Raw genomic sequence first — 23,977 nt, 5'->3', positions numbered from 1 at the left:
ACTCCCCACTGCTTGTGTTCCCGCTCTCGCTGTGTCTTTCTCTGTCAAATAAACAAATAAAATCTTAAAAAAATAAATGGAATCCACTGAAATGTTCCCACAGTAGAAGAATGGTATATCTATATTAAATTCTGGTATATCTATAGAATAAAATATTTTATCGCCATTAAGATAATGTTTCAAAATAAGAGTAGCATTGGAAAACATGCATGATATTAAAGCAGTCTTCCTACATCCTGATTCCTGTGCACCCAGGCTAACTAATGTTCACGGTAGTACTGAGAGCTGAAGTACACAGCCAGCCTTCTGCTCACTCTGCCAGATCTCACTCTGTGATTTCTCCAGGGGGAGCCCGCTCACTTCGAGTATCTGATGTACCCCTTGCACTCGGCATCCATCACCGGTCTAGCTACGTGCATTCGTAAACCCCTCATTGCCACCTGTTCTCTGGATCGATCCATTCGCATCTGGAATTATGAATCAAAGTAAGGATGAAAGGCTTTGGTACTGTAGTATGCAAGATTTCGGTTGTTAAATTTGTTCATGTGAATTATTTTAATTAGAGAGTTTTAAAATGTACTTACTTAGAAGCTTTCAGTTGGAAAAGATTTTTTTTTAAGATTTTATTCATTTATTTGAGAGAGAGAGCACAAGTGGGAGGAGGGGCAGAGGCAGAGGGAGAAGCAGGCTCCACACTGAGCAGGGAGCCCAAAGCAGGGCTCAATCCCAGGACCCTGGGATCATGATTGGGGCTGAAAGCAGTTGCTCGACCAACTGAGCCATCTGGGCGCCCCGGAAAAGTGTTTTTTTTTTAAATCAAGCCAGGCAACTTACATGTTTCTCTTCTCTTTTTTGCTCATGCTTGGCCTAGAAAATTGCTTTGTGTTTCATTAAGTGCTTACCACATGCCAGACACCATGCTGGACTCTAGGGACATAAAGATAACACTGCAGTATCTCACCTTCTCATATAACCTCCTATGTTCTTCCAGTTTTCCCATCCCCTCACTCCCACTAGATGTGTTTTTCACCATACGGAGCTCTCCAGACCACTCATTCCATCTATTTCTCCTTCTCCCCAGCCACCCTTAACTCCCTAGTGAATTTATCCTCCTGGCATAGATTCCCTGAGAATCTCCAACCTAGTTTGGCCCCACACCGGAATATCTTTGGTCTTTGTATATAGCTGCTGGGCTGCTGAAAAGAAACTGTGTGATCCTTCTGATTTGGGGATTCTAAATGGAGCCGTGCCTTCAGCATCACTAGACAGCTCACTGATCACTTCCCCTATCTTCCATACTCATTGGTGGACACTCTCAAATAACCAAAGTCCAGAAAAAAAAGGAACCAATCATTTTAAGCAATAAAGTATCTCAAATGCTATGACAAAAGTATTTGCCAGATACAGTGGAGGGCTCAAGGGAATTAGCAGGCTGGACTTCTAATTCAGTAATCGATCTCTCTCACAGCACACTGGAGCTATTTAAGGAATACCAGGAAGAGGCATATACAATCAGCCTTCACCCGTCTGGACACTTCATTGTAGTAGGGTTTGCTGACAAACTACGCCTTATGAATCTACTCATTGATGACATACGTTCTTTCAAAGAATACTCTGTCAGAGGATGCAGGGAGGTAAGATGCTGGAGATAAAGGTCCAGTTTCTTAGAAAACCAGGGTTGAAATATCAAGAACTAACACACTCTGGCGAGGTGAGACCAAAGCCTATCTTAGAGAACTTCAGTGGCTTTAAAAGAAAAAGGAAGAAATCCAGGTCTTCTCTCACTTCTTGAGCATATGGCTCCATCTCATTTTTCTCATGCTCATCAAGATATTTCATTGAACCCCAAACCTTGTGAGATCCCAGGTGTGATTAATCCTCTCTGTGATTGCAGAGGAACAAAAAAGCATCAAAAAGGAAAGTTGTCTCAGACTCAGGGTCCCAGCTGGAAAGGTGAGGTTGGAGACTGAGAGGGGCCAAGGAATATGCACGTTAACAGGGAGAAGCAGGAAGCAGCCCATCACATTTCCCCCTGAGATGACTGCAGAAACCAAACAGTGACTGAAGGAATTGCTTCCCCACTCTGAAACCTCTACAGAGACGAGTGAGTGCTGTGCTCTACCATCTAAGCAGCTTCATGGTCAGTGCACCTGGCAGTGGCAGCATCTTGGCCAGTATGAGCTACAGGAATAGCGAAGATGTCAGCCAGTCCTCAGTCCTATCTGCGCCTTCCCCCAATTCCCACTTCCACACCTGTTTTAGCTGGAACTCTTTAGGAAAAGGAGCTCTTGACTGTAACCTCCAGACTGCTCATTTCTTTCTTTCATTCTTGCTGTCTTGTTTTGCTTCTTTATAGTGTTCCTTTAGCAATGGGGGTCACCTGTTTGCTGCAGTCAATGGAAATGTGATTCACATTTTTACCACCACAAGCCTGGAGAACATCTCAAACCTGAAAGGACACACAGGGAAGGTAAGTGAGTGAGCAGTGTCCAGGGAAATAAGGGCCACAGAGTCAAGCATTACACTCACCGAGTGAACAAAAGAGAAATGAGTCCTTTCTTCCTGGAGTTCACTGTTTACGTGGGGGAAAGAGACAATAAAACAAAAGCACAGACTAATTACTAATTGCAGTAAATGCAGTGAAAGAAAAACATGGGGTGTTAGAGTAAATAATGAAAGAGTTAGCATAATTTAGATTGGGGTGTTCACAAAGGCTGGGTCCTAAAGGAGTAGGAAGGAATTAACCAGACAGAGCTGGTGGAGATCATCATTGCAGATAAGAATCCCAAGACCCTGGGATGAGAGATTGCATGGCTGTCAGAGGAACTGAAAGTCTGTGGGACTGGAACATAGATACCAGGATGAAACTCAGGAGCGAGCTGAGATTGGTGAGGTTAGCAGGGGCCCAAGTGCATGGAAACTTGCAGGCCTTTTAAAGATAAAAAAGATAAAGATGGTCTTTCTCCTCCTTGTTTCTTGAAACCATTGAAGACTTTCAGGGCAGGAAATAATACGACCAGATTTGCATTTTAGATTACTTTGGCTGCAGAAAGAAGAATGTATTGAAAGGGACGGGATGGAAATGGTAAAGAGAATATTGTGGATATCTACACTATTTTGGACCACGATGGAGGTGGGACAGATGGGGAAAGGTAGGTGGATTCAAAAGATATTTAGGCAACAAAACCAATAGTTTTTAGACAGAGTGAAGGTGGGGCATGAAGCGAAGGGAGGGGCCAAAGGTTGAAAGACTGAGAAGAAGTCGGCAAAAGAATTTGGAGAGAAAAAGCACTTGAGAAAGAAAGGCATTTTAGGCAGAAGGACTTGTTAAAGATGATGGGAGTATAAAATAGGGTAGTGGTTTGGGATATACATGGCTGGAACATTGGGCACATTCCAGAAGTGGCAGAAGGAGCTGGTAAACAAAAAATAATGGAACTTCTCATTTTATTTATTAAAAATCTTATGCAAGATATTTAAGAAAACCTACAATAAACAGCCCACTTGATCATAAGATTATGAAAGCATTCCTTCTGAGATAGAGAATGAAACATGATGCCTTCTGTTAGCCTTATACTGAGTCCTAACCAATGCAATAAGGCAAGAAAAGGAAATACGTCTTAGTCCATGAGGCTCCTATAACAAAATAGCACAGACTGGGTAGCTCATAAACAGCAGAAATTTTCCCTCACAGTTTGGAGGGTGGGCAGCACAAGATCCAGGTGCCAGCATGGGTAGGTGAGGGCCTTCTTCCTGGTTGCAGATTTCTCATATCCTCACAGGGTGGAAGGGGTGACCTAGCTCTCTGGGGCCTCTTTCATAAGGGCACTAATCCCATTCATGAGGGCTCTACCCTCAATGATCTAATCACCTCCCAAAGGCCCTATACCTCCTAATACCATCATCTTCGGGGGTTAGGATTTCAACATATGAACCATAGGGGAGGTGGGATGGGAGGTAAAAGACATAAATATTCAGACCATAGCAAAATAAAAGGCATAAAGATTGGAAAGGAATAAATAAATCATCACAGATAACATGATTGAGTATGTAGGAAACTCAAAGAATTTTCAGATAAACTATTAAAAATAGTGAATCTAGGAATACTCCTGGAAATAATGTCACTATATTTTTTCACGTGTATTTTTACATAGTAAGAACAGACAATGCAATTTAAGTGGTGGAGAGGGAGCTGAGGAGGTGGGTAAGGATGTGCCTGACAGGGTTGGAGTCCTGGAAATACCAGAAGAGGTGGCCAGTGGGTCAAGAGGTTGGTTACTTATGAGGAGATTGAGAAAATAAGCAAATATACTAAAGATAATGGGAGGCAGGTCTCTCACTCCTGGAGAAGGGACTTACAAATATGACAAAGGGGAAAGCCTAGAAAGTTGTTTCTTTGTTTAGTGACCTGGCTGAACTAATTCTGAGAAGTCTTTCTTTCCCCTGCAGTGTGCAGCCTTGATGTCTCTGCTCAGATTTTTGCTCTTTTACTTTCCTTCTGGCTACCTGGGGGCTGCCCCTGGGTTGACCTGAGCCACTTATGAGTCACAGATTGTCCTTAGCCCCCCTGAGCCAGGTAGCCTTTCACCCTTTCCTGTTGGATTTGTGTGGCCGGGAGGCTGTTGTCACAGTGCATGGAGTTCACACTTTTTGTTCACTTGTTCAGCCAGAGATTGACTAGTAGTTTGGAGGTTCTCTCTCTGACTATACCCAAGAGAATGCAGCCTTAGTCATGCATACAGTCTTCCAGGCTGCCAGGAGTAAGTGTGATTTTTATCTCTAAACCTGGCTTCCTGGGAGATGCCCGTGCACCAGAGATTATTATTCTGTTAGCATTTGGTCAGATGTTATGTTTAAACCCCTTGTGCCAGTGAGGCTGTGTTAAGGGATCCCTGTGCAGCTTAGGAGATGTTTTCAGGTTCTCCCCATATCCTGCTGATTGCTCTTGAGTGGGTGTGGCTTAGCACATGCACACAGCCCTCCCGACCCCCAGAGTTGTCTCTGTGATTGTGGAAGGGCTCTTCCTGACCGTCTCTTTCCCTTGTTCTATAAAATTCTTACGCTCTTCTATTTTGCTTATATCGTGGACATACCAGCCTTCTCTTAATTGCTCTCCACCAATATCTCCATCATTTAGACAGTGCCCAGAGGATGGACTTCTTCATGCCGTGTTCCAAATAAAGTCAGTTTTGTGCTTGCTGAAGGGCATGCACCAGGAAAGGACATGCTGCCTCAGTCTAGTGGAACACGTGAGGAGTGCACCCTCCTTTCCCGAAGGAGGGGTGTGTGTGTGTGCGTGTGTGTGTGTGTGTGCACGTGCGCGTGCATGCATATTTTTACTGAGTATGTCTTCATCCCCTGTAGGTTCGTTCAGTTGTGTGGAATGCGGACGACAGCAAACTCATTTCTTGCGGCACAGATGGTGCCGTATATGAATGGAATCTGTCCTCTGGAAAGAGAGAGACAGAGTGCGTGCTGAAGTCCTGCAGCTACAACTGTGTTACTGTCTCCCCTGATGCCAAAATTATCTTTGCAGTTGGATCAGACCAGACCCTCAAGGAGATTGCAGACTCTTCGGTGAGTCGGCCGGGCCCCACCTCCCGGCTGCTGCCTGGGTCTGCAGAAGACAGCCTCCATGTGGGCCGCAGGAAGCGTGATGGGAAGAGGGCTCGTGAGAACAGGGCCCCTTCTTCTTGGGATAACATCCCGCCCCTCATGCCTTTTGGGTCAGCTCAGTCATTGTTACGCCTGGTATTTCCTGCCCAGCGTCCTACCTGACTGGTTTAAACTGTGGGGCCCCTTTCCACTTCCGTTTTGCTGGCGGGCCCTAAGGTCTCCTCCACCCTCCAGGCCCGTCGGTCAGCAGCATCTCTAAACTGCACGCTTACCCTGGGGTAGAAACAGAACTACAGTTCCTGCTATCATCTCGGCTTGCCACCATATTTGTTTGAAACCCTCAAACTCTGAAATTTAGGAACTACCTCATTTGGCTCCAAAGAGTTGAGGGAGGAGAGAAGAGATCAGCAAGGACACTTCTTCATACAAACGTGGCTGTGTCCTTCTCTGGGCACCCAGCGACAGCTGACCTACGTTGGCTTCTCCAGCTTCTCTTGGGTGCTTGTTACCATCCCGGCGCTGGTGCCTGGGAAAGGGCACAGATACCAAGGCAGCAAACTGACCTGAGACAGGTTTCCCCATGACTGGGACACAGTTGAGAGGAGGGCTTCTCTCCACTGTGCCCCTGAGTAGCTTAGTCCTAATTCTGTCGTGGCTTTTCCAGGGCTGGACCAGAACAAAGCTCCTTCAGGGCAGGCCTGCCGTTCAGCCTCTTGGTATCCCCACTAACTAGCCCGCAAACATTCAACAAGTGTTTAGTGGGAGGGGGGAGGTGCGGTTGGGTGGCTAGATGGGGAGGTGAGGGAGTTAGCAAGTGAAAAATCAAATGAGTTCCCTGCTGGTAAGGTTTTCTTTATGCAAGGGACACTGGTAACTGCCGAATAACTGTAGAACCCACATCCCCTTCTGAGTTTGAGATGCAAGGTGGCACAGCGGTCAAGAGCAGAGACACTGGGGCCTGACTGCCACGTACTCAGTGGGTGAGTTGAGGCAAATTACTCACTGTCCCTGGGGTTTGGGCAACAGTAACTACCTCAAAGGGTTTTTTGTGAGGATTGAATGAGTTACAACATGTGAAAGCCATAAAACGGTGCTACTTGAAGGCTTCCTTTTATTAGTGTTGCTCCTAACTCCTCGAGCTGTCTGTCCACCAATCAGGCAGCCACGAACGACTAATTCGTGTCTTTTCTGTGCTTGGCACTATGCCAGGTGCTGTAAGGAAGAGGAAAACATTTTTTTCAATAGAGAACTTGCCCCCATGTTGCTCTTAGAGGAGAGGAGGGAATGACGTGGGCACCCCGGGGGTACAGCTCAGCCCCTCAGCCTGAACAGAGCCGTCTGTGTCGCAGGTCCTTCGAGAGATTTCAGCATTTGATGTCATCTACACAGCCATTGTCATCTCGCATTCCGGGCGCATGATGTTTGTGGGTACCTCAGTGGGGACCATTCGCGCGATGAAGTACCCACTGCCTTTGCAGAAAGAATTCAATGAGTACCAGGCCCACGCAGGTCCTATCACCAAGGTAAGAAGGGACCCTCTGCTCGGGGGCCCATGCCCAGAACTAGCCTTTGCTGGGTCCATCTGATCTTGCCGTCCACATACCTTCTTCATCCCTTCAACCCCCCAGTGGCTTTTCTCCCCTTATTCCTCTCTCCCTCTTTATTCATCCAACCACCCATTCAATGACCATTGATTGGCTACTAATACTCTTTATTTAAACTGCTCCCAGGAATATATCCTCGGAGAGAATCAGAAATACACCTAAAGATTCTTGTACAAGGTTGCTCACCATAATATTATGCATGATAATGGGCCATTTAAGAGATGAGAGAGGCATCCCACCCAGATCTCCCATCCGCTGAGTGCTGTTCATGACACACAGGTCTCCTCCTCCAAGGAAGTGCCTTGGACTAAAAAGAGTCAAAGCCCAGGAGATGAGCCCCTGCCCCTCCCTGAAGGTACAAAAGGCCTTCCCTCACAGAATAGCATGAGTACACATTTGTAAATTGTCCCTCCAACAACTGCAACACCTAAGGCTTTGAAGGATGTTCCAAACTATACACTGGCTTGCCTGCAGACAATATCCTTATTAAGAAAGGATTTTTCATTACCAACTAGAACATTCCTGTACTGAGCTTGAGTCTTACACTCAAAGTAAATTTAAAAATCCCCCTCTTTTCTTCAAAGCTATGAAGTTTTATGGGTATGGTATTTATTTTTCTGATTACAAAAGCAATGCATGTCTATTTTAGAAATAAAAATCCTCGAGGTGCCTGTGTGGCTCAGGTGGTTGGGTGTCCGACTCTTGATGTCGGCTCAGGTCATGATGTCAGGGTCGTGAGGTCGAGCCCCGTGAGGGGCTCTGTGCTGGATGGGGAGCCTGCTTGAGATTCTTTCTCTCCCTCTGCCCATCCCCTACCCATTCTCACATGCCCATGCTCTCTTTCTCTCTCTCTAAAAAAAGAAAAAAATAAAAATCCTCTTAATAATATCATTAATATTTTGATGCATTTTTTCCTCTTTTGTGTACATTTTGTGTGCATTTTAAATAAATTGAGACTATACTCTATGTACTCTTTTGTAGTCTGCTTTTTTTTTACTTAATGCTATTATGAACTTTTTTTTTTTGTATAATTAAATATTCCTCAAAAACATGATGTTAGTAGCTACACAAATGTCCTATCAAATGATGGACCATAACTTATTTAATTCTTTTCTTACAACTGGGCATTTAATGATCTTCTGGATTCTAACCAGTATGCTGCTCTGCAGAGTCCCGTGGCCATCTCTGATCATCCCAAAGGCTGAGTTGCTAGACTGAGGTGAAATTCCTGCGTGGAAGAGCATTGCCATTTGTAAGGTTTTCGACACATATCGCTGATTATGAGAAGGCCTTTTTCATCATTGATTCTTTTGCCTTCACTTTTTATTTTGAGATAATTATGGAGTCACAGGAAACTCGAAGAGAGCACAGAGGTCCCGTGTGCCCTTCTCCCAGTTTCCCCCAGTAGGTACATCTGCTGATGTACCTATTGGTGCGATATTGTGGAATGGTATCATACCAGAAGAACTGATGTTGGTACAATATGTGTGTGTGTGTGTTTCCATGTCATTTTATCAGGTGCATAGATTCCTGTCACCAGCACTGCAGTCAGGATATATAAGTGCTCCATGGCCACAGAGAGCCCCCTCGTGCTGCCCTAGATAGTGACAGCCACCACCCTCCCCAGTCCTGCACAAACACTCATTGGTTCTCCATTTCCATATTTGTCATTTTGAGAATTTTATATAAATAGGATCATACACTATGTGACCTTTTGACAGTGGCTTTTCTCGCCCAGCACAATACCCCTGAGCTCCATCTGAGTTATTTCACGTATCAATATTTCATTTTTTCTTACTACTGAGTAGTATTCTATGGCATGGATGCACCATAATTTGTTTAACCATCTACCTGTTGTAGGATAGTTCATTTTTTCCCAGTTTTTGGCTATTACAAATAAAGCTGCTGTGACCCATCATCCACAGGCTTTCGTGTGGACCTTCATTTCTCCGTGACAAATGCCTAGAGGAATGATTGCTGGATCATAGGATAAGTTTATGTTTAGTTTTTTAAGAAACTGCTGAGCTGTTTTCCATTCCCACCAGCACTGCATGCAAGATCCAGTTGCCAGCATTTGGCATTGTCACTATTTTTTACTTTAGCTGTCCTAACAAGTATGTAGTAATATCTCCCCATAGTTTTTTCTTTTTTTTAAAGATTTTATTTATTTATTTTGAGAGAGAGAGAATGAGAGAGAACACATGAGAGGGGATAGGGTCAGAGGGCAAAGCAGACTCCCTGCCGAGCAGGGAGCCCGATGCGGGACTCGATCCCGGGACTCCAGGATCATGACCTGAGCCGAAGGCAGTCGCTTAACCAACTGAGCCACCCAGGCGCCCTCCCCATAGTTTTAATATGCATTTCCATAGTGGCTAATAATGTTGAACATCTTTTCATGTGCTTTTTGCCATCTGTATATCCCCTTTGGTAAAATGTCTCCATATTTTTTGCCCACCTTCTAGTTGGATTGTTTGGGTTTTTTACTGCTGAGTTTTGACAGTTCTTTTTATAATCCAGGTAATAGTTAACTCTTAAGATTCCAAATCCACAGAGGACATAAACACAGTCTTGCTTCCTCTATTCATTAACAGAAGCTTATGAGAGCTCCCTGTCTTAATCTTACCCAGGATCCAGTCTTCCTGCCTGTGAGGGTGTGCCCGCTCAGGGTTGCCTGAATGAAGACCTCGCACATAGCCAGATCAGTTCTGGTCATCCATGGCCTCTGAAAGCTTCCTCTCTAAGCTCTTTTTCTCCTCAGATGTTGCTCACCTTTGATGACCAATTCTTGCTGACCGTTGCCGAGGATGGCTGCCTGTTTACCTGGAAGGTCTTTGATAAGGATGGTCGGGGAATCAAGCGAGAGAGGGAAGTGGGCTTTGCCGAAGAGGTGCTTGTTACTAAAACAGACATGGAAGAGAAGGTAAGAATCAGATTGAATGAAGAGGGACGTGGAAGTCCCTTACCAGACTGTGTCCGAACCCTTGGGATTGGCATTCGAGGCCCTGTACGCCTGGCTGCACCCAGTGCCCCGCTCAGACTCCCATGCTCCCTACACATTTCCGGCCCACACCACCATGCCGCTCTCCTCCCTGTGGCTGGATCTCTTTCTACCCTCACCCCTGCCCGCCATCCTGCCCCTGGTCATCCTGACTCCTACTCTGCTCTACATTTAGCCTGTGAACTAGCTCTCCTCCTCCCCCTCTTGGAGGGCAGGAACCATGACAAGCTGTTCTCTTGTGTGACCAGCAGTTTCTAGCCCTTGCTAGACACATGGAAGACAGTCGATACGTATTTACAGAATGGAACTGACAAGCTGAATATGCCAGTTGTATCTGTGAAACTTAATAACTGCTTAGTGGGGCCTTATTTATTTAAAAAAATGAAGTATTTAGAAAACATCCCTGAAACCCAGTCTTCTTAATAATAAAACAATAAAAGTAATGATAACCAGCATTTTTTTTTTAGATTTTCCATGAACCAGGCACTGTACTAATTACAAGTATTTTCTTGTTTAAATGTGACATCATCTCTATGAAAAAGATACTTTTATTCTCCCCATGTTTCAAGAGGTGACTTTGGAGAAGTTAAGTGACATGTTTTAGGACTAGAGTTCTGCTCTAGATTCAATCTAGAGCCTACTCTCTTAATCACTACTCCAAAGGGCCCTCCCTCCTATGAATGCATCAAACACTCTGGGAAGATGTGTTTTGAGAGTTTTGAGTGGGCAGCTAGCTCTGCACCACGCTCCCTAAGGGAGACACCGAAGGGGTGGGAAACTCACAAGGCTTACAGAGAATGGCAGAGCTATGCATTCATTGCTGTTTATCCAGAATCTCGAGTGTGTTTATTGAATACCTGCGTTTGCTAGGTACTAGGGATGCATGTGTAAAAAGACAGGCCTGGGCCCTGTGATCAGGAAACTCATAGTCAAGTAGAGATGAGTAAAACCATCAGAACAGCCATGCAAAAATGGCCCCAAAGCAGGATGATAAGACCCAGGCATTTCCAGAGATCCCTGCTAGAGCTCCATGGAACTTTCTACAGGAAAGGCAAAGTGGGAGGAAAGGATGAGGGAGAGCCTATGAGAGTCAGGGTCTGACCTACGGCAGGCAGGCAAGTATGTCTCCTCTCTTCCTTCTTCTCTCTGTTTTCTCCCCCATTCCTCCCAGAGGGTAGGGGAAGAGAGCAACTGGGAGACTTCAGGATGTGCCAAAGGCCTGAGGTGTCCGGGCTGACTCCCAACCCAGCCCCCAGCTTGGCCTAGCAGAACTGCTGCCAAGCTGGAAGTGACTAGCATATGTTCTGCTCATTTCCTGGAGCCCCTTCTCTCTCTACATCTGTGAGACCACGCTCTTATTCCCTCTGAGCCTCTCTGTCCTTCCCAGCTCCCTCCCAGCTCTCTCTCACATTTCCAGGGACTCCTGGGTGGCTCGGTCAGTTAAGTGTCCAACTCTTGATTTCGGCTCAGGTCATGATCTCAGTGTTGTGAGATTGAGCCCCATGCCGGGCTCCACACTCAGTGGGAGTCTGCTTGGATGTTCTCTCCCTCTGCCCCTCCCTGCCTCCCACACTCGCGTGCGCTTGCTCTCTTTCTCTCTCTCAAATAAATAAATCTTTTTAAAAAAATTAAAAATAAAAGTCACATTTTCCAGAATTCCTGGCTCTCTTTTTCTCTTTATATTCTATGATTTTCTATGTAACTGTCTCTCAGGACATGATTTACCTACTCATTCATTCATTCATTCATTCATCCATCCATCCAACTAGTACTCACAGAGGGGTCTGTTATGTACCAGACACTGTACTAAGGTCTGGGATGACAGAAGTGAAAGATATGCAGGGGCCTTTAGCTTGTAGCCAGGAAGGAGGCACAGGTAAAATTAAAAAGGGAAATTAAGTGTGTTACAGGTGTTATGAAGGAACGATGCTCTGGGGTCACAGGGGAAGGGACACTGATCCAGGCCAGGTGGTGCCAGAGGAAGTGAGCCTTGGATGGAGCCTTCAGGAACAGATGGAAAAAGGTCTTCCACACCAAGGAATGAGCGTGCAGAAGGATGAGAGAGGTGCTCTGGGGAAGACGCTCCTGGCTAGGTGGGGCCAGAGAAGAGAGGGTATGTGGAGCTGGAGCTGGAGGGGGATTGTGAGGGCCTTTTACACCACGTTTTAGACTTCGGACATTGTTCCTAATGACCTGCTGAGAGATCTAAGTTAGGGAATGACTTGATGAGATTTGCATCATAGAAAGCCACCTCTGCAGCCAGGTGGAGAACAGACTGAGGGAGGGAGGGAGGAAGGATGATGAGCATGTGCCTGAAACCAGCACTCCCATCAATAAATGTATTCCACCAATCCAAGGCAGACCCCAGGGTGACCTCCTCATCTGATAAACATTCATTTAGTGCTATGTTGCTGGTTCTGCGCTAGGCACCCAGGATAAAGCATTGAAGCAAGATAGGCCAAGTGCAACCTGCAGGGAGCGCTCTTCCGAGGAGATGGTCTTCATCCACAGCCCTGTCCCCTTCACCCCACACCCAGTCAGGCACCACGTTCCCTAAAATCTTGCTCTTGAATCTCTCCATTCCACTCTCCTCCCCCAACCCCCACCTGGACTGTGCAGTACCCCCCCCACACACACACCTAATCCCTCTGCCTTAGTGCTTGAATCTAGCCTGAGCTGCACACTGCCACCAGAGAGGCCTTTCTGAGACCAAATCAGTTTAATCAGGTTGGACAGGACCTTCAGAGGCCCTGTAGAAGAAAATCCTAACTTCTTTTCATGGCTGGCAAGGACCTTGATGGCCTGACCCGGTCTAGGCTTCCTGTCCCTCTGCCTCCCACCCATACGACATCATACGCAATGCCCTGACCAAACATCCCCTCTCTCATCCCCACCTTTGCCCTTGCAACTTGTGTTCGTCCCTCATCTCAGTCTCCCCTCTGTGCCAGGCTCACACTTGTCCACTGGCCGGGAATGGGGAAATGTGCATAACACATTGTCAGTGTCGGGGGGGTGGGGGGAGAAGGGCCAAAAGAGATGAGATGGGGATATGCAGCATGGGGTGGGGGGTGATCGTGGATGAGCGAGAGGAAAACACCTGTGTTCTCCCCCTCTCTGTCATCAGCATTACCTTTTTCGGGAAATGAAGGTGTGTGTCTCACGGTATTTTTAAAAAACTTTGGCATCAGTGAATACAACAGATTGCAAGAAGTAGTCACTAGTCACAGGAGCCAGCAAGGCAGGAAGAGTTAGGACCCAAATTAAAGTAATGATAGTGAGGCCAGAAGAGGCATGACAGATGTTGAGTGGGACACACTGACAGTCTTGTGGAACCACCTGGCTCTGGGCATCTCTCGCAACTTGTAATGATATCATTTGACTCCCTCTGTAGTAAGTTCCATGGGGCAGGCATCATGGTTCAACACATGTTCTTCAGGTACCTACTGTGTGTTAGGCACGCTTCCGTATATCAGTATGCAAAGCCAACAAAGATCTCAGCCTTCCTCGAGCTTGAATTCTAATGGGGGAAGAAGACAAAAGGCAATAAACAAAATCATACATAAATTGTATTGGAAAGTGCCTAGATCTAAGAAAATAGTAAAAAGTAGAGCAGAGTGAGCAGGGTCATGAGTGCTGGGAATGGGAAGGGAAGGGTCACAAGATTAACTAGTTTGGCCCGAGTAGACTTCACTGAGCAGGTGGCATTTACGCATATTTGAAGATGAGAGAACTAGCGTCATGCCTGGTGCACAGCGGGGCTTACTGAATGGACGTCATGAGGGCAGAGGAAGAAGCTCATATGTCTCCTGGTTTTTAGTCCGGGTGTCTTGTGGGGAAGAGATGACAAGTTCTAGTGCAGACACATGAGTTTGAGGCTGGGCGGAGCCACAGATCTCTGAGAGCTCAAGGCTACCAGTTTAAATATTCTAATTCACCCACACTGTGAATGTTCTTGATTCTGGTGTCCTTCTCCCAAAGGCTCAGATTATGTTGGAGCTAAAGACTCGTGTGGAAGAATTAAAAATGGAAAATGAGTATCAGCTTCGACTGAAGGACATGAACTACTCTGAGAAGATTAAGGAGCTAACAGATAAGTTCCTCCAGGAAATGGAGTCCTTGAAAACGAAAAACCAGGTCTGTTTGAGAGACTCAGTCAACACCCACAAATAACAAGACGTTTTCAATTTACTCAGGATGGAACTGGCGTACACTATCCAAGCTACGCTCAAACAATGAACCATATGATAATGTGTGATTTTTCAGCATAGTTGATAACATCAGAAATGCTTACAGCAAAGTGCCAGGTGGAACAAAGCAGAATATAAAACTCTCTATAGTGAACGGTATTAATCAAGTAAAATAAATACACATAGATCAGTTCGTAAGAAAATAGCTAGCACTGTGATTACCTCTGGAAGTTGGGATTCTGGATCATTGCAATTTTGTTCTTTATACTTTTCTGTATTTTGCAAATCCTCTACAATGAGACTATATTATCTTTATGATCAAGAGAAACTTACTTAAAAACAGAATGAAAAGGTCACAGGAAAAACAGAGGATAGAAAAAGAGCTACCAGAATTTCAGGATCGTCGGCAGATTAAATAAAATTAGTCTAAATGGTCCTCCTGTAGTTAGATTTGATCCAGAACTCACCCAGAATAGTTCCTTATTCTCCACATATCTGTTTTGCCCTTCATCCAAAACCCCCAATTTTTGGCTCAGAGGGTATTTGTTTTTTATGTTATCTCCACAGGTCAGAGAGTTTGACCAAAAAAAAAAAAAGAAAGTCCCTGGCTGTTAGTTTTATTACCTTTAGTCAACAAACATTGCTGTGGGGCCCTCCATAAGCTAAACACAAAGTTATTCCTGGGGGCGGCCCCTCTGCCTGCAAAGAGCTTTCCTGCTGGATTAAAGAAAACACTCCTTAGAAGCTGACACATTAGCACATCCAAGAATTTAGTTGACAGCAACATGCAGACAACAGAGAATTCAAATGAATCTTTACTTTCTTCCACCCCAAAATCCATCTGCTACATGTCCAAAACCGAACTCATCATTGACAAGACCCATTTAGTAGAAAGGATATAAATAGAGAAAGTCTAGAACTTTCAGAGCAGAATATAATGTAAAGAAAAAGTGATAGCTTGCTTGTTGCTCATGGAACAACGCTTGGTGCAAAATAAGGGCTTGAGAAATATTTGTGAGTGAAGGAGGATGTCACTTATAAAATGTGTTCTTGCCCTAAGGCAGCTTTCAGCAGATGTATGGGAATGAGAATAGTCCATTCTGTGTTTTAGGTTTTAAGAACAGAAAAAGAAAAGCAGGATGTGTCCCATCGGGAACGCATTGAGGACCTGCTAGACAAACAGAACCGTGAACTGCAGGACCTGGGTGAGTACCCAGGTAGAGGCCATGGAGTTGGGTGGGGGCAAAAGTCTGAGAGTCCCCCGGATCCCACAGAAGTCCCAGGTAATCTGGCTTTATCTGTCCACACGCTGCATTTATGCCCTGGATCTCATTGTGGTTTTTACTCCTGTGTATTTGCTCATTCGTTAAACATGTACTAAACCCTTACTGCATGCCAACAGGAGATAGAGAAGAGTGGGGGTCTGGAGCCTGATAGGCTATCATGGGTCCCAGACTCACCAACCATATTAGGTGCTCTGGGGAGTCACCTAACCTCACTGAGCCTCAGTTTACTCTTCTGTAAAACAGGGCTGCTGATAACTATGTTGCATATTCAAGACATTCTTCTTGGCCCTGAACCCCCAAACATCCCTCTGCCCTTTCCTGGAAACCTTCTGCCTAGCCGACACTGTGGGGACGTTTGGCTGCCTGATGAGCTGGTGGGGTATGGGCAGGTGAGGAAGCTGGGCAGGCATTTGCCTCGTGGCTTTGAAGGCACCTGCCCTAGCTGCTGCTGGCCGCGAGTGGGAGAGCTCAAAGGCTCCTGTCCCACATGAAATAACCATCCTTGCTTCTCTCCAGAATGTTGCAACAACCAAAAGTTGCTTCTAGAATATGAGAAGTACCAGGAATTGCAGCTCAAATCCCAGAGGATGCAGGAAGAGTATGAAAAACAGCTTCGGGATAACGATGAGACCAAGAGCCAGGCCCTGGAGGAGCTGACTGAGTTTTACGAGGCCAAACTGCAGGAAAAAACCACCCTTCTGGAAGAGGTACTCACCAGAAGCTGACCTGCACCTCCCTTTCATGGTGCATCCTGCAGGCCTGGCCTGTGACCAGCCCGGAGAGCTGTGGGAAAGCCAGCCTCACTTTTGCCTTCCGTCCCCTCCCTTCAGCATGCGTGCATCTGGCCTTGGCATCTGCTCATTACCATTTCTTTCCCTCTAGACCAGGGAACCCAGTGAGCTGGGAGGTGCACAGCTTTAGGGACTGAAATTCTGTGGACAGGCTATGTTCATATCTGCTGTTCTATCCTAATTGTACCTTCAAGCCTTAAGGACTGGAGAGACCTTTTTAGGAGAAGTCGGTAGGACCTAGAGAGGAACCAGGGCCATGAACAATGGGGCAGGTGGTTGCCTGAAACCCTTTAGCCACTTTTTATGTCTTACGAGATGAAATCATTCCTTCACTGATTTAACAAACCCAGATGGTATCTTAATGGTTTACCAGCTTGAGTGTTGGGTGACCAAGAGAAATAACGACTGGGGGCCCAGTTTTCAGCTGTGTGAGGAAGGTGGTCACACAGATGGATCCTTGGAGAGGGGCACACAGGATAGCTGGGGGACGCAGACCACCTGGAGAGGGCAGGGCTGGCTTGCAGGAGCTAAGGAGGCCCAGGAAGAACTGAAGCTGGAATGAACAGGAGACGGGGGAAATGCAGGAGGGAAGGGCACGCAGGCAGAGCCAAGTTAGAGAACGTTCAAGCAGTTTGGGTTGCCAAAATATCTAGTTTCCCAAGATGAAGAGAAAACTGAGAAGAGCCAGATGGCCGCCTTTTCCACATGAAATTGCAGCAGATGGCACACTGTATGTGAGGGGCAGGAGAGCCAGGGAGCTGTGGAAGGGGTTTTGGAGGGAGGGAGGCAGGGGGCGACGGAGAAAAGGACCGGCAGGTGCGTAGCTGAACGCGCAGCCCAGGTTGTATACCTGAATTCTGGCAGCCTTCGTCCGCCGGGCCGCGTGCTTTTCCACAGCAGGGCTCAGCAAGCAGGACGGCGAGTGAGGAAGATGTGGAGCAGCCCTGCTGCCTGGCTGGGGTTTTACTGAGTGGTGCCACAGACAGACACAGGTCGTCTGTGAGAGCTGAGAGCCTGGAAGACAGTGAAGGAATTGGGACAGGGCCGGGGGACGTGGCAAGCTGGAGAGCTGTGCCGGATACCTGGGGTCCAACAGGGAGATCACCAGTGCTGAGGGCAGGGCCTGCATTTTCAGGTTTCAGATGTGGCCCCATTCCAGGACTGGACCTGAGCTTGGGTGGCTGAGGCCACGGTGAGACAGGGCTCAAAGCACCCTGGGACATTACAGGACCCTCTGTCCCCTCCCCCAGTTAACGGCAGGAGGACTAAGTCGGCGCCCAGAAGTCTTCAGGGAGCTGGGAAGGGAGTAAGCAGTGGGGGATAAAGGAGGTGGGAGGTGGAGGGTGGAGGGCTCCTCACAGCTTGAGCCTCTGCAGGCTGAGCTCTGACAGCCACACTGGGCATGTTCCCTGCCCCAGCCCTGCCTGGCCCTGCCAGCCTCCCAGCCCTCGTCTCAGGTCCCTGCCCACCTCCCAGCCCTGGTCCCCGCTGCTGCCATCCAGCTCCCTCCCATCCACCCACGTGGAGTAGCCAAGTTCCCCACACAACCTCTGAGCCTCTGCTCTGGATGATTCCTGGCCGCTGGTCCTCCCCCTTACAGACTCAGGATGAGAGCCAACTCCTGGAGGGATTCTTCACTGCCTGTCTCCCCTCCCACGGGGCTAAGCAGCCTTCCTCTGTGTCCTCAGGGCCCCTAGACTCCTTGCTCTTACATATCCTATGCAGTAGCATCCTGCCTTTACTTCTCCCCACCCCCCGGCCTGGGAGCTTCTCAAGGGCAGGGACTGTGTCTCACCCATCAGCGATTTTCAAAACCTGCAAGGGATGGGGGCGGGGGGGTACGTCCTACATGTTCCAGAAATGTTTGTCCACTTCCAGTAGACTGATCTAAGCTTTGCCTTTGGGGGCTTGAGGTTTGGGCAGGGGGATGAATCTGCCCTGAGGGGAGAGAGGCTGGCCTTCCTCCCAGGACCCCCATAGTGATTACAACCCGTTTCTTCTTTTGAGTCAAAGATTTCAACTCGGAACTTCCCTAGGGAGCTCCCACCTGGCAGGCCTCCTCGCCCACTTGGCTGGCCTACTTTCCTTTTTAGCCACATCTACCAGAGCCAGAGCGGTGGCTGACGGGTGACTTGGGATGTAGACGGAGCACACGGCCCCAGGCTTCTGTCTAGCAGACACGTGATGGGGAACGAGAGCAGCCTTCCTTGGGAGCCCAGTTTTAAAACCATCTTGTCTCTCTGAGCCCCCGAAGCGCTCACTCCAGGGATGGTACAGCTCGCGAGCATGCCAGGGTCGGTGTGAGGGGAAAACAGTGGACTCTGACTTAATCTATAACTCGCACCACTTGGGGGCAAAGAGGAGGAACGCCCAAGTCACCTCTCAGACACCGCCAGGCAGGCGGAGTTAGTTTTCCCAGCATCCGGGCTCCAGGCTTTCACTGTCTACGTACCAGCTGCTGGGCAGGGGGTCCCCAGAGGTGAGCAGAGGGATGTGACCCCGCCATTGAGGAGCTTCCGTGCCAGTGGAGGGTCCTGTCAAACAGGCATCAGTAACATAAAGTGCTGGGGGACGTGCAGGGGACTGGATTAAGGAGCAGGAGGGCAGAGTTCAAGATGCCCTCGTTCAGGTAGCGACTGAGTACCTACTGTGTGCCCGGGCAGGTTGTAGTCTGGGAACGCAGTGGTGGGCATGAGAGACCGGTGTCTGCCCATAAGGACCTCCTATCTAATGGGAAAGACAATCAAGTAGTTCCGCAAATATAAAACTACAACTGTCCCAAGTTCAGTGAGAGAAAGATAGAGGAAGCGTGGGTGTCGGGGTGAAGGAGACCAGCGGTGGGGCAGGTATGAGGATGTCAGGAAGGTGGTGGTTGAAGTGATGGAGCCTGCGGCCTCATCCGGCAGGGAGGGAAGGGAAGACAGAGGACAGACAGGAGGACAGTGGAAGGTCTGGGGGCCCGTGGCCTTGGTTCCCATGTCTGTAATAACACTTGCCCTCCCATTCCGCACGATAGGCCCCATGTGCACCTCTGCCGGGCCCGGGCAGCACGAAAGTGTCGTGTGTCCCTTCTCCCTTCTCTGAGCCAGGCACAGGAAGATGTCAGGCAGCAGCTGCGGGAGTTTGAAGAGACCAAGAAACAGATTGAAGAGGATGAAGACCGAGAAATCCAAGATATCAAAACCAAGTACGAGAAAAAGCTTCGGGATGAGAAGGAATCAAACCTGCGGCTCAAAGGAGAAACGGGCATCATGAGGAAGAAGGTATGGCGCCGTTCTGGACAGGCCTGGGCTCAGGCAAGGGCTGCATTGCCTAGAATACCTCCGCCCTGCCAGGCAGGCACACCCTTCCCACCCCTCCTCGGGGCTCTCCCTTCTCTGTCCTTTTCACAGCGTTAACAACATTCACCCTGACACTGATGGACGCCCCCGGCTTTCATTTATGGGCAAGTAGGATTTAGTCAGTTTTCAGAGTTAAACCTCTGGTAGAGGGGCGCCTGGGTGGCTCAGTCGTTAAGAGTCTGCCTTCGGCTCAGGTCATGACCCCAGGGTCCTGGGATCAAGTCCCGCATCAGGCTCCCTGCTCCGTGGGAAGCCTACTTCTCCCTCTCCCACTCCCCCTGCTTGTGTTCCCTCTCTCACAGTGTCTCTCTCTGTCAAATAAATAAAATCTTAAAAAAAAAAAAAAAAACCTCTGGTAGAAATGGAGATGAGGACTTCTGGAAGTTAGGTCAAGTCCTAGAGGTGTCCTTAGGCTCTCGGTGCAGGGAGTTCTGGGTGGGAGAAGGACTAAGGCATAGTATGCTTAGTTTACAAGGCGGGGCGAAGAGCTCACAGATCCTCGTAGAATTGCCAGTTTCCCCAAAACGTTTAGCCTTAGAGAAGCCAACTTCAAAGCAAACTCACGTTCCTTACCGTTAGAAATCACACTGCTTATCAATCAGGGACAATGTCATCTTCCCTTCTTAGACATGGCCAAGGTGGCTCATCCGTTACAATATCTATGACCTTGAAGGGGCACGGATCCCCACCTTTCAAGGTTGGTGTGGTCATGGAAAACTCTGGGTCCAGGGGAGTTGGTCTCTAAGCTTCTTGCCCTGGACAGTCCATCCTCACAGAGGGGAATGGGACTGGATCTTCCCAGGCAGGATGCTACATCATTCATGTGGCCTAGGAAATCCCCAGACCTGTCCCAAATCAAAAATTCACTCTTCAAAGCCCAGAAATGTTGAGTGCTAGGTGTGTTTTTCAGCTCACGAGGGTGGAGAGTCCGGGTCACAGGTTGGTGATGGGGAGTCTGTAAGCGTACAGACATTTGGGAGGCGGGGGGGGGGGGGGGGGTTGCAAAGACTTTGTTGTCTCTGTTGCTGCACTTGTATCCACAGTTCAGCAGCCTGCAGAAGGAGATCGAAGAGCGAACCAGTGACATTGAGAGCCTGAAGGGGGAGCAGGTGAAGCTGCAAGGGGTCATTAAGTCCCTGGAGAAGGACATCCTGGGCCTCAAGCGGGAAATCCAGGAAAGAGACGAGACGATTCAAGATAAGGTGAAGGCTCATCTCTGTCCTCCCTCAACCACCACCTAGATGGACCCAGGGGATGAGGAGAAAGCTCAGAACACAGGGCCCCTGGATGCTTGGAACACATTCATGGAACCTGATAGGGGATGAGTGGTCTGCGAAGTACCTGCTGTGCACTTGGTACTGGACTGATTGCTGCAAACACGCCACACTCCGTTTTCCCAGCGACCCCAGGGGCCACAAGGGCCCCAGCTGTAGAGCTCAGGAAACTGAATTCCAGGTGGTTTGGTATCTTGCCCAAGATCATATAGTCTATAGGCAGCAGACTTGGGCTAAGAACCTAAGTCAGCCGACTGCAGGGCCCGTGCTCTCCACTGCTCCAGGCATCCTCGGGTGACTGTGCCCATGGACGGGGGGCAGCCCACCCACGTCCTTGCCCCTCCCTGTGGTTGGCCTACAACTGCTGGGTGCCCCAGAAAGCTGGTATCCCTTTTCAGGATGCGTTTCTTACAAAACACTTAGAAGACAGACACGTCACATTTTGTGAGGCTTACCAAAATTTTGGATCCTCCTAAGCAAATCCAGGCTGTGTGCCCTCCTGCCCATCCCCTCACCATTCCCGCCTCAGGCAGGCAGAATTCTCCAGTGGTTGAGATCATGGGCTTCCACACTGGTTAATTGGGTTCCAGCACAGGTTTGCCATTTACTGGCCACAGGACCTTGTGCAACTTCTCCGAGCCTCATTTTCTCACCTGTGAAGTGGGGTCCTTCAGGGGGTCTGCTAAGGGGAATTGGATTGTGCCTGCGTGAAATTTCTGCATGTGAGTGTTTGTGTATGCATCTGGGTGTTGGTGTAGGGAAGGTCCAAAGCTCTCTTCAGATGCTCAAAGGGGAGTAAAGAGGGTAAGGCCTCCTGACCTAAAATTGCAACAGTCTCCTCTCCAGCCAACGGCCTTCCTTCCCGCTTCCTACCCCTGCTCCCCGCCAGCGTACTCTGTAACCGTGTCACTCTTCCACTTAAAATTCTGCCATAGCTCCCCATTGCCTGTGGCAGGGGCAGGAAAGGTTTTTCTATAAAGAGCTAGGTGGTAAATATTTCGTGTTCGCACACAGTGTGGCCTCTGTCACACTACTCAGTTCTGCCACTATGTTATAAAATCAGCCGTAGACCCCGCATAAATGAGTGGGCTTGGCCATGTTCCAATAAAACTTTATTGGAAACGGGTCAGATTTGACCCACGGGCCATAGTTTGCCAATTCCAGCCTCCTGGACACCTTCTGAACCCCCTTGAACCCAACAGGCAGGACCGTAGCCTCCTCCCCTCCTCCTCTCCAGCCCCATTTCTCACTTCCCTGTGAACCACTGCTTTACATACCCGCTGGTTATTCTTGGCGCCCTCGGTATATACCGTGCCTTCTGCGCTGTCCTCTTCTACAACACCTCTCACAGGGTAGGGCTACACTTGTTGACACGTCTGCTTTTCCAGCTGGTGCTTTCTCCGTAAGGGCAGGGACTGTGTCATAGTTCTATTTGGCATCTCAGCCAAAGGTCTTCATTCAGTAAACATTTGATGGATGGATAGATCTGCATTCCAATTACTATCGCTGTGTAACAAATCATCCCAACACCTAGTGGTGCAAAACAACAACTGTTTTATTATGCTCTCAGATTCTGTGGGTCTGGCATTCGGACAGGCTACAACAAGATGGCTTGTCTTTGTCCTCAGTGGCAGGGACCTTGCTGAGCCTCAACCAGGGGTGACTCAAATAGCTGGGGGCTGGAAAATCAGTATCCAACGTGGCTTCTTCATGCACCTGTCCAGCCCCTTGGCCGGGAGGGGGCTGGGAGGCTGGGTTCAGCTAGGACCGGCCACCAGAGTACCAGCATGCTCCTCAGCCTGATGGTCTCAGTGTAGTGGGACTCTTTCCAGGGCAGATGGCTTCCCTCAGAGCAAAAGTCCCAAGAGAACCAGGCGGAAGCTGCTTGGCCTTTTCTGAGCTAGCCTGGGAAGCCACACAGCATCCTTGAGCGCATTCTTCGGGTTACAAGCAAACCATAGATCAAGCCAGATGCAAGAGAACCGAATTAGATCTTAGCTCCTGACAGAGAAGCATACGGTCCCGTTGTAGATAGAAGAGACTCTGGGACGAGAGATGCTATGGAGGCCAGCTTTGGAAAATACAGTCATCTACAAGCTGTACTTGAATGAGTGAATGAATGAATGAATGAATGAATGCAGTCCTAGCACAGAAACCACAGAGGAAGGGCTGCAGCCTCATGGGGGAACCAGCCTTCATATCCCCGGCCAGGAGAGCAGTCTGTGGCCTCCTCGGCCAGGGCACAGAATTGATGTCCTTTGCCTAAAGGGGATGCCATATACTATGGCTTCCTGCTCTCTCTCTCACTTCTCTCTCATCTCACCCACAGGAGAAGCGCATCTATGATCTGAAAAAGAAAAACCAAGAACTAGAGAAATTCAAGTTTGTACTTGACTACAAAATAAAGGAGCTGAAGAAGCAAATAGAACCACGAGAGAATGAGATCAAGGTGATGAAGGAACAGATTCAGGAGGTGAGAGCCATCTGCGACACTCGGGCCTCTTGGACCGCTGTCTCCTCCCCGCCTATTCCTGACTGGCCTGGGGTGGGGCAAGGAGAGAAAGCTCTCCTCACAAGCCCTGCCGGCTCCCAAGGGGTGTGGGCCTCCACTCTGCAGGAGAAGCCACAGGAAAGGCCCAGCGGGGAGTTCAGTGGTGCAGAAGTGAAACGCTTCAAGGTTTGGCTTGCGGCAGGGGTTGGGGTGGGCCTGGGCCCTGCCCGCACCTCAGTGTGCGTGCTCTGGGGGGCCTTCGGCCACCAGGGGGCGGTGTGTACTCAGCCACCAGCCCGTTGCAAGAGAAAGCATACCCCTCCAACATTTTTTTCTCAGTCTGGAAATGGTGGGGGCATATGCGAAGCTGCAGTGTTTGGAATCCATCT

The 23,977-nt window shown here is 48.5% G+C and overlaps 1 protein-coding gene across 1 annotated transcript in view; it reads left to right on the top strand.

Moving 5' to 3' along the window:
• The window catches only part of CFAP57 (cilia and flagella associated protein 57), a 65,743-nt gene that overhangs the window by 18,164 nt on the left and 23,602 nt on the right, over positions 1-23,977 (top strand). The window contains exons 6-17 of the mRNA XM_035020175.1: positions 346-485; positions 1,469-1,634; positions 2,357-2,470; positions 5,365-5,577; positions 6,966-7,139; positions 9,979-10,140; positions 14,197-14,352; positions 15,517-15,610; positions 16,208-16,398; positions 19,572-19,745; positions 20,867-21,025; positions 23,427-23,570. Of these exons, the coding sequence (XP_034876066.1) occupies positions 346-485; positions 1,469-1,634; positions 2,357-2,470; positions 5,365-5,577; positions 6,966-7,139; positions 9,979-10,140; positions 14,197-14,352; positions 15,517-15,610; positions 16,208-16,398; positions 19,572-19,745; positions 20,867-21,025; positions 23,427-23,570 (1,887 nt within the window). The remainder of the gene's footprint in view (positions 1-345; positions 486-1,468; positions 1,635-2,356; positions 2,471-5,364; positions 5,578-6,965; positions 7,140-9,978; positions 10,141-14,196; positions 14,353-15,516; positions 15,611-16,207; positions 16,399-19,571; positions 19,746-20,866; positions 21,026-23,426; positions 23,571-23,977) is intronic.

This window comes from Mirounga leonina, unplaced genomic scaffold, assembly GCF_011800145.1.
Source record: "Mirounga leonina isolate KUSES-001 unplaced genomic scaffold, KU_Mleo_1.0 Mir_173, whole genome shotgun sequence".
Classification (NCBI taxonomy): Eukaryota; Metazoa; Chordata; class Mammalia; order Carnivora; family Phocidae; genus Mirounga; species Mirounga leonina.
The sequence above is the reverse complement of the archived record's forward strand: the minus strand, read 5'-3'. Positions and strand labels throughout refer to the sequence as shown.